The 13461-nt window shown below is 32.7% G+C and overlaps 4 protein-coding genes across 6 annotated transcripts in view; 2 read left to right on the top strand and 2 right to left on the bottom strand.

Annotated features, from left to right (window-relative positions):
* nAChRalpha4 (nicotinic acetylcholine receptor alpha4) overlaps window positions 1-4693 on the bottom strand; it is a 247799-nt gene extending 243106 nt beyond the window's left edge. The window contains exon 1 of the mRNA XM_003699335.3: window positions 4415-4693. The gene's annotated coding sequence lies outside the window, so the exon portion shown is untranslated. The remainder of the gene's footprint in view (window positions 1-4414) is intronic.
* A 199-nt stretch (window positions 4694-4892) lies between these two features.
* Window positions 4893-5856, top strand: snRNP-U1-C (small ribonucleoprotein particle U1 subunit C). Its single transcript, XM_003699334.3, has one exon. It carries the CDS (start codon window positions 5037-5039, stop codon window positions 5547-5549), a length of 513 nt encoding a protein of 170 aa, XP_003699382.1. The 5' UTR covers window positions 4893-5036; the 3' UTR covers window positions 5550-5856.
* A 716-nt stretch (window positions 5857-6572) lies between these two features.
* On the bottom strand, window positions 6573-11334 carry LOC100881772 (Zinc finger CCHC-type containing 7). Of its 2 annotated transcripts, none has more exons than XM_003699355.3 (5): window positions 10941-11334; window positions 9188-10858; window positions 8917-9122; window positions 8721-8849; window positions 6573-8598 (listed from the first exon to the last, which is right to left on the bottom strand). In XM_003699355.3, the coding sequence occupies exons 1-5, from the start codon at window positions 10960-10962 to the stop codon at window positions 6634-6636; spliced, it is 3993 nt and encodes a 1330-aa protein (XP_003699403.2). In that variant the 5' UTR covers window positions 10963-11334; the 3' UTR covers window positions 6573-6633. The 2 variants fall into 2 exon arrangements, with proteins under 2 accessions (XP_003699403.2, XP_012135980.2); XM_012280590.2 differs by having other exon boundaries at window positions 8917-9095.
* Window positions 11335-11470: 136 nt separating this feature from the next.
* LOC100882449 (CCR4-NOT transcription complex subunit 6-like twin) overlaps window positions 11471-13461 on the top strand; it is a 620172-nt gene continuing 618181 nt past the window's right edge. Inside the window, exons 1-3 of one of the 2 annotated variants that reach the window (XM_076541547.1) lie at window positions 11471-11615; window positions 12372-12705; window positions 12846-13021. In XM_076541547.1, the coding sequence (XP_076397662.1) occupies window positions 12380-12705; window positions 12846-13021 (502 nt within the window). In that variant the 5' untranslated portion in view covers window positions 11471-11615; window positions 12372-12379. Of the gene's footprint in view, window positions 11658-12371; window positions 12706-12845; window positions 13022-13461 lie in introns of both variants that reach the window. The other variant, XM_076541546.1, reaches the window with a different exon arrangement.

The raw sequence follows: 13461 nt of genomic DNA, 5'->3' as shown, positions 1-13461 counted from the left end.
GAATAAATAGGGTATAAGAAATAATGTAGGAAAGTCTTATAGCAGTGGACTATAACTATTTCTTTTATTCAATAATTATTGTTATAAACTAATAAATATTAGAATATACTCTGTGTTAAAAACAATTGTTTGTAATATTGAGAATAATAACTTTAACAATTTTCGTATAAAAATTGTTAATAACACATGTAATAAATTCGTATAAAAATTGTTAATAGCACATGTAATAAATTAGTATGAAAATTATTAATAACACATGTAATAAATTCCTATAAAAATTGTTAATAATACATGTAACAAATACGTATAAAAATTGTCATGTGAACATATGTGACACTGTAATAAATTAGTATAAAAATTGTCATGTGTGCATATGTGACACGTGTAATAAATTCGTATGAAAATTGTTAATAACACATGTAATAAATTCCTATAAAAATTGTTAATAGCACACGTAATAAATTCGTATAAAAATTATTAATAATACATGTTATAAATACGTATAAAAATTGTCATGTGTACATGTGTGACACATGTAATAAATTAGTATGAAAATTGTTAATAGCACACGTAATAACTTCGTATAAAAATTGTTAATAATACATGCAATAAACTCGTATAAAAATTGTCAATAACACATGTAATAAATTAGTATAAAAATTGTTAATACTACATAAGACAGATTACTATAAAAATTAATAATATATGTAACAAACTTATATGAAAATTTGAGCGTCACCTAAACACAAAATTAAAAAGAAAATTAAAAATATAATTATGAACATATCCAAAATTTTCTCAAAAGCAATGTATGTAGATTTCGAACCTAAAATTAATTCTTGAACCCAAAATTTTCAAACCTAGCATTACTATTCCCGTCACGATATCTGAAACGTCCTATACAAATAATAGAATCACCGAAGGCTAATTCATCCGGTACAACTTGATTTAATTAAAAGTGAAAACTTCTATCGGTGAAACGTATAATCTGCTTCGAAAATTAATCGTAACTCCGATGTTCACGGTAGTAACCGCAAGCTACTTTGACTAGATACACGAACTGAAATCTCTGCAGGATCGTGATACCATTTTCTAGCAAGTTGTAACTCGAGTTCAAAAGTTACACTCGTTACGTGAACGTATATACACAGAATTATCCGAGTAAATCGAAAACTAAAAGCGCACTACACCGTCGAGCACGATAACAAATTTGTGCTTCAATTAATGTGACGTGAATTTGAAATTGTATTCATTGAAATGGCGGTAAATTTGGACTGAGGTTACAGCTTTTTGAATTTTTTACAACTTCTTGAATTTTTTAATAAGGAAGTGGAAGGTTGTGATATTTAGAAAGGGAGCTTACAGGGACGTATGTAGGACTTTTTTAAGGGTGCAAGATTATTTGGAAGGTTTCATGAGGTGCAAGACTAAAGTACAGTTTAGGAAAAATGAGATATAAATTTGGGGAAATGAGATTTGGTAATTTAGAGATTTGGAAACCTGGGAATTTTGAAATTTAGGAATTTGGGACGCAGGAATTTAAGGATGTAGTATTTGAGGGTTATAGGGAGTTAGGGATAGAGGTATTTGGAGATGTAGGGTTTGGGATATGTAGAGATTTGGAGATTTAGATATTTGGGAACGCAAGAATTTTGGGACGTACAGATTTGGGGATTTACGAATTTAGAAGTGTAGGGATTTGAAGATGTAGAGTTTTGGGTGTATAGTAATTTGAGGATGTAGGGATTTGGGGACGAGGAGATTTGGGGACGAGGAGATTTGGGGACGAGGAGATTTAGGGACGTGGGAATTTCGGGGACGTGGGAATTTGGAGACGTGGGGATTTGGGGATGTAAGGATTTGGGGACGTGAGGATTTTGGGACGTGAGGATTTGGGTGTATAGTAATTTGGGGATGTAGGGATTTGGGGACGTGAGGATTTGGGGACGTGGGAATTTGGGGGTGTGGGAATTTTGGAACATGGGGATTTGGGGACGCGAGGATTTGGGTGTATAGTAATATGGGGACGTGGGAATTTGGAGACATAGGGATTCGGGGACGTGGAAATTTGGGGGTGTGGGAATTTGGGAACGTGGGGATTTGGGGAGTGGGAATTTGGGGACGTGAGGATTTGGGGACGTGGGGATTTGGGGACGTGAGAATTTGGGGGTGTGGGAATTTGGAAACGTGGGGATTTGGAGATGTGGGAATTTGGGGACGTGAGGATTGAGGGACGTGGGGATTTGGGGACGTGGGAATTTGGGGGTGTGGGAATTTGGAAACGTGGGGATTTGGAGATGTGGGAATTTGGGGACGTGAGGATTTAGGGACGTGGGGATTTGGGGACGTGAGAATTTGGGGGTGTGGGAATTTGGAAACGTGGGAATTTGGGAACGTGGGGATTTGGGGACGTGGGGATTTGGGTGTATAGTAATTTGGAGATGTTGGGATTCGGGGATATAGAGATTTGAAGGCGTAGAAGTTTAGGGACGTAAGGATTTGAAGACGTAGGAGTTTAGAGACGTCGGAATTTGGGGGCGTAGAAATTTGGAGATGTAGAGGCTTGGAGATATCAGAATTTGAAGACGTCGAATTTTGGAAATATAGTGACTTCAAAACATACTAATTCAAGGATTTAAGAATTTCAAAGTTTAAATATTTGAGAATATGAAGATTTGTGATTTCAATAGTTTGTGATGAATGAATTTGCACTTAAATACAATTAATTAGTTCCTCCAAAGCTCGTCGACCCAACAACTTATTCTTCAAAACTTCGTGGACCTACAGGTCCAGATCATTAAAAACTTGACCACCTAATAATTAACAATAACAAAACTTTAAAATTTATTTAAAAGTCTGCAAATTTAATTTATTCAAAAGTCTGCAAATTTAATTTATTCAAAAGTCTGCAAATTTAATTTATTCAAAAGTCTGCAAATTTAATTTATTTAAAACTCTGAAAATGTAGAAATTTTCGCATACAGGAAAATTAAAAATGAATGCGTTAAACTTGGAAACTTGAAGGTTTAGAAGTTTTTGGTGTACATATACGTCCTTATTCAAAGGAAGTACATTGCACCCGAGTGTACGTTCGATCTTGTCGAGAAAGGGAGACAAGAGTGACGACGTTTGCTGCAGTGATTCGGCAATCCTTGAGGACTGCGGTACGAGTTTTTAAGGTGCCAAGCGGAGGCCGCCGACAAATTGCCCCAGTAAGTTCGGATGTAGGAAAAGTCCCGATGCTGATTTTAAGAATTCACTGGCAGTGCCAACAAACTGTCGTCGGTACATGTCCATGACGAATTCAATTTTGAAATGCTGCCGTAAAATTTGCGTAATCTCCTTAATAATTCAGAAAGTCCTCGTAAAAACTTCATTAGGGCATCTCTACATATTCCGTTTGATGTGATCGATTTATTTATTTAACAGCTGCTTTTCATATTTTTGTACTTTTATGTTAATTATATTTTTTCGTGTTTTTATTTATCTTTATTAAATTTTAGAATTTGGTCAGTTACAAGTTTTTATTTCTTACTAAATTATTATTATGTAATGTAAATTGTTATATAATGGGGTCCAGTATGAGATGGGCAAGTTAAAAATTATTATGCATACTTATGTTCATATTTAATAAAAAGTAAATAAAAAAAATTAAACAGCAAAATACAATGTTTAATTGTGAACTTTACTGTAAATGTTTTGAATATTTGTAATTATATATATATATGAATTAGGTTGCAAAAAGTTACTTTCAGAAGGTAATACTTATAAAAATAAATTTCTAATTGAAATAATTTGTACTTGTGCACATTATTAGTTGAGAGAAAATATCTATCAGTAATAAATAGTATCATTGCAATAATTTTTAATAATTGAAAAAACGTAAATCAAATAAGCAAACAAATAAAAAATTATTTCTAGAAATAAAATTATTTTCCTCTAGAAAATGAAATAAATTCGCGCATCTTGACTAACTTCAGGTTATTAAAAACCATTTGTGTGATTACCATCTACAGTATATTTCTTATTTCATGGTTATATACACGGTGGACATAAATTAATGATCAGTATAGTTGTGATAATACTTGCACGATATAAGAGAATATACATATTAAAATAGAGCACTGTATATGTAACTGTTTTATAAGAAATTTGTTAGTGCGCATACGCGTTGTTTTTGGTTACCAAATTTGTTAGAACCAATCAGAGGTTATGTGCGCAGTACAAACGAAAATTCGTTACTCGAGATTTAATTTATATCTACTACATTCATAGATAACAAAAGTATTATAACTATTTAATATGTAAAAGAATATAAAAGATAATAATTTATTGTAAAGTAATAAATTTGGCGAGTTGAAAGCATTTTGAAAATGTCATTCTAACATATTTTAAAAATTATATTTTCACTTACATGTCTAAAAATGATGCCACTATCGCCATCTAACATCAACTTTAGAATCACCAAACCAAATAGTTGCATTGTTTTGTTAAATAAAGCACTTTTGCACGTTGCTGACACTTGTAAATTATTTTACAAACATGACAAAGTGATAAAACTGTATTCATAACGTATTCAAAATATCATATTAGAAAATTACAAAATTGCGTTTCTATGGACCGCAAAACTCTTAGCCATCTAGCGGTGAAAGGTAGGAACTGTCTTCCTTAGCTGCCATTTTCCCTAGGAGATCCAATTTGAATGTACTACAATAACTTTGCAATTATTTATAAATGTAACAATTTATTCACTAAGTATCTATTTACAATACAATACAAATATTACAATTGTAAAAGATTACTCAAAAATAATATGTACTCTCCAACTACAGCCACTTAAATTTATTCACCAGATGGTGTGACAACTAACGGTCAAATTTCCTAGTAAAGTTTAACTACCTTCACCGGAATGTGTGTACACATAACCTATAATTGTCGAGTACTAACAAATCGGTGTATTTACAACGAATTGTAACGCTCAATGTAATAAAGAGAACATATACTGAGACTCTGTTGTAGTAACGTTAACATAAATAATGCCAAAGTATTATTGTGACTACTGTGACACATATTTAACGCATGACTCGCCGAGTGTACGAAAAACTCACTGCCAAGGCCGTAAACACAAGGACAATGTGAAATATTTTTATCAAAAGTGGATGGAGGAGCAGGCCCAACATTTGATTGATGCAACAACGGCAGCATTCAAAGCAGGGAAGATTGCGTCTAATCCATTTGCTGCAAATAAAGGAGCAGCGATTCCACCACCTCCAAATCTTGGTCCTCGACCTGGAGTACCACCTCAAGGTCCACCAGGTATGATGCCACCACCAGGAATGCATCCTGGTGGGCCAATGGGACCAGGAGGGCCTATGATGATGGGACCGCATGGACCAATGCCACCAATGATGGGTATGAGGCCACCTATGATGGGTCCTATGGGACCAATGGGGCCAATGATGGGTCCGATGGGACCTATGGGCCCAATGAGACCTCCAATGAATGGACCACCACCACCTATGGGAGGACCTCCACCGATGAAAAAATAATATTGGATAATTGTACATTGTTCTGATTATTCCAATTACATTAATACCTGTTTTAATAATAAGTATTTAATTAGGTACACATATTTGAATGAAAGACTACTGATATGTATATATGAATATAAACAGAAGTTTTTGCGTGTGGTTCTTATAATATTAATTTTAAGTTAGAGAAAGACTAAGAATCCAAAATTTACCGATTTTGTTTTTACAAAGAATCTAGTAATTCATCAATTAAAGTACCATTGTAAGATAAATGATTATATTTTGAACAATAAATATATACAGGATGAAAATGTAAAAACCAGAAGCACAGTTTTATTTTAAAAAAACCTGTTTTATTTACAAAAAAATAGACAAAGAAAATTTGTGTATTATACAATGCTGTATTCTCAACAAAATATTTGTTCAATGTATTTTATTACATTCAACAAAAATTAACCATACCACTGGATAAATGTTGAATGTTGATGATTCAAATTGAATTCACTTGTGAAGTGTATTGTAATGTTGCATGCGTTTGAGATGTCACTGTAAGTCTCATTATATGTTTAGTTTTATCTTACAATCTATGTATATAAACTTAGAATCTAATCATATTAACGTAACTTAAATGCAAACATAACTGTGATATCATAGTTGTATATTGCCATTCTAATTAGAAACTTGTATAATTCTATTTTAAAAAGAAAATAACATTCTGATATTATTTAGTATTTCAATAACTCAATATGTTATTTATATTCATATGAATTAGTAAATGGATAATAATATATTAATAACTGCAGATTAAAAGAATAGCCTTTACACAAAAAGAACAATTGTATTTTTAGATTTTATTATAACCTCTAAAATTTTTTAGTTAAAATGTTTACTAATTAGAGTGACAATACAAAATACATCCATTGTATATTATATATAATTTTATCCAGAATTCAATTTCTTTTTACTGTTACATATATTCTAAATCTGTATAAAAATTTCGCATATAGGAACAGCAAAACAATCAGAATAATTTCAAAATGATTAAAAGCTTCAATAGCATTTTATTCCATATTAGATTAGAATATAATAAAAGCTATAATGTTCACTGTAAATAGTTACAAAACGAACTCACATATTTTTGGTGATCATTCTCTAAATTTATTAGTCTTTGTAACACATCAACATGTTCCTGCTTAAGTCTTCCATCATTTATCCTTTTTCGAACTTCTTCCACAGCTTTATTCATATATGGTAAATTAAATCCAAGAGCTTCATTCATAACGGCGTTAGCTTTATTCCACAAAGCATGATTTATCGAGTGATTTGTTGTAGGTTCTGAATTATTTTCATCTGATTTTCTTTTTTTGGATTTTTTGACTTTCTTCTTTGTCGAAATACTGTCTGAAGAACAACTTGCGTCATCTTGTTTTGAAGTAGACGTTTCTATCGTTTCAGTGTTAGTACTTGTTGTTCCTGAAGATTTCTCTGTGTTATTTTGTGGAGATCTTGCTTCAGGACAAGGTACATTATTTTTCTGTGGTCCAGAGAGTTCTTTGTCTTTGATAGGTACAGTTATTAAATTAGACCTATCATGTTTTGATTGTTTTACAAGATCCGCTAACTTAGGTAAAGGAACTGAATCGGATGGAACAATACTGGCTTGTTCTATGATATCTAGTGCTTCGCTACTGCTTGGTACATTTTCATTACGTGGTAACTGTATACGCTCTATAGGATACACTGCATCAGATTCATCAGTATTAGTTCTCATGTCAGACTTTTCAATGCAAGTAGTTTTTATATTATCTTCCGTATTATCGCTACATTGAACATTATCTTTTACAGGATTTGTAACACTAGCAGAAATAACAGTGGAGGTTTGTGTATTGTTTTTTTCAGACGATCTCGTCGATTGCATAGCATCACTGTTGTCAACAAGCGGAGGTGTATTGGGTTTGCTTTTTCTATTATTATAAGATATTAAATTTCGTATAAGTGACTCGTATGGATCACTTATTGTTTGTGCTTTCTTCTCTTCCCTTTTTTTCCTTCTAGTTTCTATCTTTGCATTATAATAATTTTTACGTAAACGAGTCATTTCAGTATCCGTTAATTTCCGCGGTATAAATATTTTGTTGTAAGTCAGAGCAATACTTAAATACAACGGAATATCAACTCTCCTTTTCCCAGCTGCAGCTACAGATTTCACTAGTTTCTTTAATTTCATTACAGAATCACTCATCCTGGGTTTCGCGTGAAATACTTTCATTAATTTTCCTCTCAGACGCAATATCATTTTCGAAATAGAAGCTGCTTCTGAAGAATCCTTTGCATTGGACAGCTTTGTATTCTGTCTCATTATTTCATTATAGAGTTTATTAGGATCATTTAATTCTTTTTCCAGTTCCCCTAATTTTGAATTTAAATATCTGAGCATTTTCTTTGTGGCACGTGGAAAATTTACACACACCTCTAAATGTTTATCTTCGTCTGAAAGTTTCAGCCAAAACACAAAAATATCACAAATACGCGGAGCAACGTCTGCTATAGATCGAACCCTTGTCATTAGTTCCCTTTTTTCATCATAATATACTTTGATTTCAAAGTTTACTACTTTCTTTAAATTATCCAAGAAAGATGGTAAAATGCGGCCCTTAAAAAAATTTGTTAACTGGGAAGCATGAATTTGATCGTTTATAAGATTCTTTTTAACCTCTTCACCATTTGGATTTTTTGTAAGGAATTGTCCGTACGAAAATACAACGAAACAACCTTCAAGGTTATCTTGACCTTCTTCAAATGTCTTAGTTTTATGTTTCTTAGTATCAGATAATAGGATGACATCTTCGTTTTTACTACTTACAGCATGTGGTTCTGTATTTTCATATTCTGGACCATCGACATAATTTGATACGTATGCTGGCGTAGGAAAATGTTGCGACCATCGATATTCATTACAAGTCGAAGAATCATGGCCACGTTTGGTACAATTGCAACAATACAGTAAATCTGCAGGTTTCATAACATCAGATAAATTATCTGGGATGTTTATTGCAGAATTTTGTGTCTGAAAAGCAAAACCCTAAATTACAGTACTTGATATTTATCTTACTATCCTACTCTTATATTTGAGCAAATACTGCATATATTATTCTTAAATTAATAAACTAAACCCAGCAAAAAAATTACCGTTTGATGAAACCTTCTCCAAAGATCTGGACATTCCGTCGATTTATGTCCTACCGCTCCACACATATTACAATACAATATGCGGCACGACTCACAAGTTTTTCTAAACGTTCCTTGCTTTTTACCACACTGTAAAGAATCAACATGTTATATCAGAATCATAATGTTGTATTTTTTTTATCAAATATATTCGAACCGTGAGGCACATTTTTTCAGGACATCGGGCTTCTGTGTGTCCTTCACTACCACACATATGGCATCGAGGAGGTTTAGATTGTTCTGCATAATTATGCCTTTGACGTCCTGGATAATTACAGTGATTATTTTTTGAATTCCAATATCTATGTCTGTTAAGACCAGGCATCAGGTCTTCATCTAAAATAGTCCAAAGTCTTGGATCCTCTACAATTTATTCAAAACGTTGAATATTTCGAGGCATAAATTGTTAATAATTTTTAACAACTTACTTGACATATTATTCTGTATTTCCCTGATATCAAAATTCTCTTGACCTCGAGATTCATTATAAAAATCTTTAACATTGTCGGACATGGGACGAAAGAAATATTCTTGCCACCTTTGTGAGTTATTCTTATCGTGATTAGTATGTTCTTCAGGGTTTACTTTAGAACGCTTGTTTTCATGACATCTACTTTCTGTCCGTTCCGCATTAGTGCAATGTTCATTATCACTTTCATTATGTCTTCTCTTATTTGTAGTTGATTCATTAGATTTAAGGCAATTGGATAAAACTATATCTTCTGCAAAACTGACTGTTTTCTCTTTATCTCTTTCATATACAAAATTACTTTTGGCAGTAGGTTTTGAAGGTATGTAGGAGTTTTGCATGTTTTCATCATCACTGAAAGGATAATATAATATACCTGAATCATTTTCATTATAAGCTGAACTTGACTGAACACTTCTGCTTGTATCTCTTATTTCTTGTATACTCGTAGCACATTTTTGGATATCTGTGCAATTTAGCACTATGTCTTCATTAGCTGTATTTGTATCCAAAGATTTTTCACCTTTATCAGATTTATCTGTAGTTTTTTTAGACGAATCATTAACACATTCTATGACAGTTGGGAGCTCTTCATCGTCACTATCATTACTACTGCACAAATCAGAGCTTTCATCAGAATCATTTAAATTTATAACAGGGGGTTGAGGTTTTGGCGGTATAGGTACTTCTAAAATGGAATCTTCAGAATCACTGTCTGTTTCTGATGATACCATGATTGTTACTGTACAATCAGATACTTTTGGAGTTTTTTCATTTGCAGCTACTACATCATATCTACTTTCTGTATCCATTTGATTCGCAGGATTTGCCTGTTGCTTATTCTCTTCATCCTTTTTAGATTCTGCTTCTTTCAAACATCTTTCTTTCTCTTCTTCTATTCGCTGCAACTTCTCTTCTAGGTCCACATATTTTTTAATATACAGATTATTAATAGCCACTTTTAAATAATTATATTTGTTCAAAATATTGTCACAGTTATCATTTAATTCTGTTTCTTTAGTTGCTAGTTCCTGTGTTTTTTCAGTGTTATTGCAAGAAGACTCATTCACAGGTGTTTCAGGATTTAAACACTGTAAGGTTTTTAAGTGTTCTTTACTATCTAATTCTGTTTCTGCTTCTGCAATGTTTCTCTCTGACAATGTATTCTGACAATCTAAACTATTTTTGACATTTTCCATATTTTTAGATGACGATGATTGTACATTGTTGTTTACGGATTTAACATTTCCTACAAAATGTTCCACTGATTTCACAGAAGGTAAGTTACTTTGATTATTTATGTTGTTATGCGATGTATCAATTTCATTTGCAGTAACAATTAATTTAATACTGGTTTTATCATCCTTTTCAGTTATCATTGAACTATGCCCTGAGTTTTCCTGATTTGTTCCATAATTGTCCTTACTTAAATTGTCATTGGGAGCAGATTGTGGAACAGTACTTTCATTTACTTGTCCCGTTTCATTGTCGGCATTATTTTCATACTTAATGTTTGGTTTTACATCTATGGTCTCTATATCGCTTGGACCATAATAAATTTCGGCGTACAATCGAGACTGAAGATCATAATTTACTTCCTCATCCTCGCTATTTTCAGCTTTACAGTAATCTGCAACGTTTAAATTGATTTATTAAAAATTCTGTATTTGAAATCGTTACGCAAGAAAGATTATATCGAACAATATTCTCACCCCGAAATGCATCATGATCCATCTTTAACTTATACGTTCAATACGTATTAATATATTATACTAAATAAAAGTATATTTTCCGAAATGTACGAAATGTACATACATGTAAAACAAAAATTTCAATGTTCCTCAGCGAGGAAATCGTACATTATTGAGAAAAACACACGTGCCTACTTCCAAACTAATAAATCTAGTAACATTCAAATTAACATAACTAGAAATGAATTGAAAAGCTTCCAACTAGTCAATGCTCCCTACATAAACATTGTATTTTCATTGATATCGCTGTCTAAGATTTAACCAACTATTTTATTTAAAGACATCACAGAATCATGGAGCATCAGATATTTAACCTAATAACGCAAGAAAGAACGTATGCAAATAACAGTTTTTGTCAGGAAAAAACAAAATTTGAAGCAGTGAGCAAAGTGTCGATGAAAATCCCTACATATTCCCTAGTTCGAACTAATCTTGATACGAGGCGATCATTTACTTGCGTCGGCTGCTTCGGGAAGATTCGGCTGTGACACGACCAATCAGAATCATTTATAGTTCGCGATCAGTGCAGTTGATAAATGGAGGATTTGTGTTTGTCAAGGTAGTTTTGTTTACGCGTAAATTTTCATTCGGTATCAACTCATCGTGTGTTTTGTGTGTGCTAAGAGGTAGATGAAGGTGCGTAACAGTTTCCTTCGGGTTTCGTATTCTGTTTGAAAGGTAGGAAAATTATCCGGACGAAGAAAAATGTTTTCTAACACGAGACTTGTGCGGAACATATGAACTGTGTAGAGACGAAAGATTGTTCTCGTTAAAAAAATAAATTACCTTACGAAGTATCGTTTAAAAATCGTATCAACGTCTCTTACATGTTTTTCGACCAGTACGTTCACGAGAAGTAATGAGGTTAACTTTTGGATCTTAAGCAATTCAGTAATCTACATTTTTACTTGATAGGTTATGAGTTTACTTTCATAGAGTTACTAAACTTTGTACACGAGAATAACTTAGTTTTAAATGATAATGTGTTTTTAACTGTAAACGCGAGTTGTTCTACATTTTATTCCACACGAAAATATACTTTTTTATGTTAACATAGTGCCTGTAAAGTGTGACTGAGATACATCATTTTTTGCTATTTTATTGGAACAATTCATAATTCCTTTTGATGTTACTGTAATGTTATAAATGAAAACAGTGTTAAATATGATCATTTATTATGAAATTTACAAACTAAGGTTTCTGTAACTTTAAGTGATTTGTATTTTGTATTTCTTGCCTCTAATAGTTTATTTCAGTGATTTTATCGTACTGCAAGTTGTGTTTATACATTGTTACATAAAGTTTTACTTTTATTCTTTGTGTATTGATGTAAAACATTCTTCTTGTGTGACTGTGCCATCAATCGTATCTAACATATGTCTATTGTTTTAGGATTTAAGATGTCCCGCAATCATAAGGACAAATATGAAAACTCCAATCAAGTCCTACCCATACTCCCGCGTCGTACCCATACCTTCATGTCCACAGAGGACGCAAACTCTGGGAAGAAATCTTATTGGCCGGAGTTGGAGATAACAGGCAGTATAAGAAATTTAAGCCCGAATTTATGGCAGTTGACGCATTTGACAGCCTTGTATCTCAATGATAATAGTTTGCAAAGGATACCACCTGAGATTGGTCGTTTAGCCAACTTGCGTGCTTTAGATCTCAGTAGCAATAAATTACGTAGTTTACCAGCTGAATTGGGGGACCTCATCTACCTTAGGTACGTTTAATATAAAATACTATGTATTTTACTGTGTGATTGCTACTATGTAAATATTATAGAAGAGTGTAACGTTCACACATGAATATTTAATATCACCAAAAGCATATGACTGATCAATTGTTTTTTTTTCATTTCAGAGAATTATTGTTGAACCAAAATTACCTCCGTGTGTTACCATATGAACTAGGAAAGTTGTTCCAGTTACAAGTGCTCGGACTTCAAGGGAATCCGCTCAGTAAAGAAGTTATGGCGCTATACGGTGAACCATCTGGAACTCATAAGCTGCTGTCGTACATGCTGGACAACTTACAAGGTAAGTAAAGAATGAATTACAACATTACAAATGTCAGATTCCTTTTCTGTCACGAATTTATCAATAAAATGTACGGTAGTCATAATGGTAACTGTCAAAAACGGTAACATGCTACAGTTATCGTCGATCGATATTAACCGTTGCATTTCAGCAACGCGCCACCAGATGGCTGCACATGTATACTTTAGGAAATCAGATTTTTTATTATAACACATGTGGATGAATGAACGAATCTTTCAAGTATGAAACATTGTTGTGCGTTATAATATAAGTATGATAAATACTATTTTAATTATTGATGGAGTTTTGCATATTAAATGAGACAAGAATAAATTGTGCTGAGATTTTTATTCTTGGTACCATTGTATTGGTACCTTGGTACCATTCTTGGTACAGTTGTATTTAATACTGTTGCAAAGTATAAAACTTTTAGGTGCTGG

Source organism: Megachile rotundata, chromosome 16, assembly GCF_050947335.1.
Source record: "Megachile rotundata isolate GNS110a chromosome 16, iyMegRotu1, whole genome shotgun sequence".
Taxonomy (NCBI): Eukaryota; Metazoa; Arthropoda; class Insecta; order Hymenoptera; family Megachilidae; genus Megachile; species Megachile rotundata.
The sequence above is the reverse complement of the archived record's forward strand: the minus strand, read 5'-3'. Positions and strand labels throughout refer to the sequence as shown.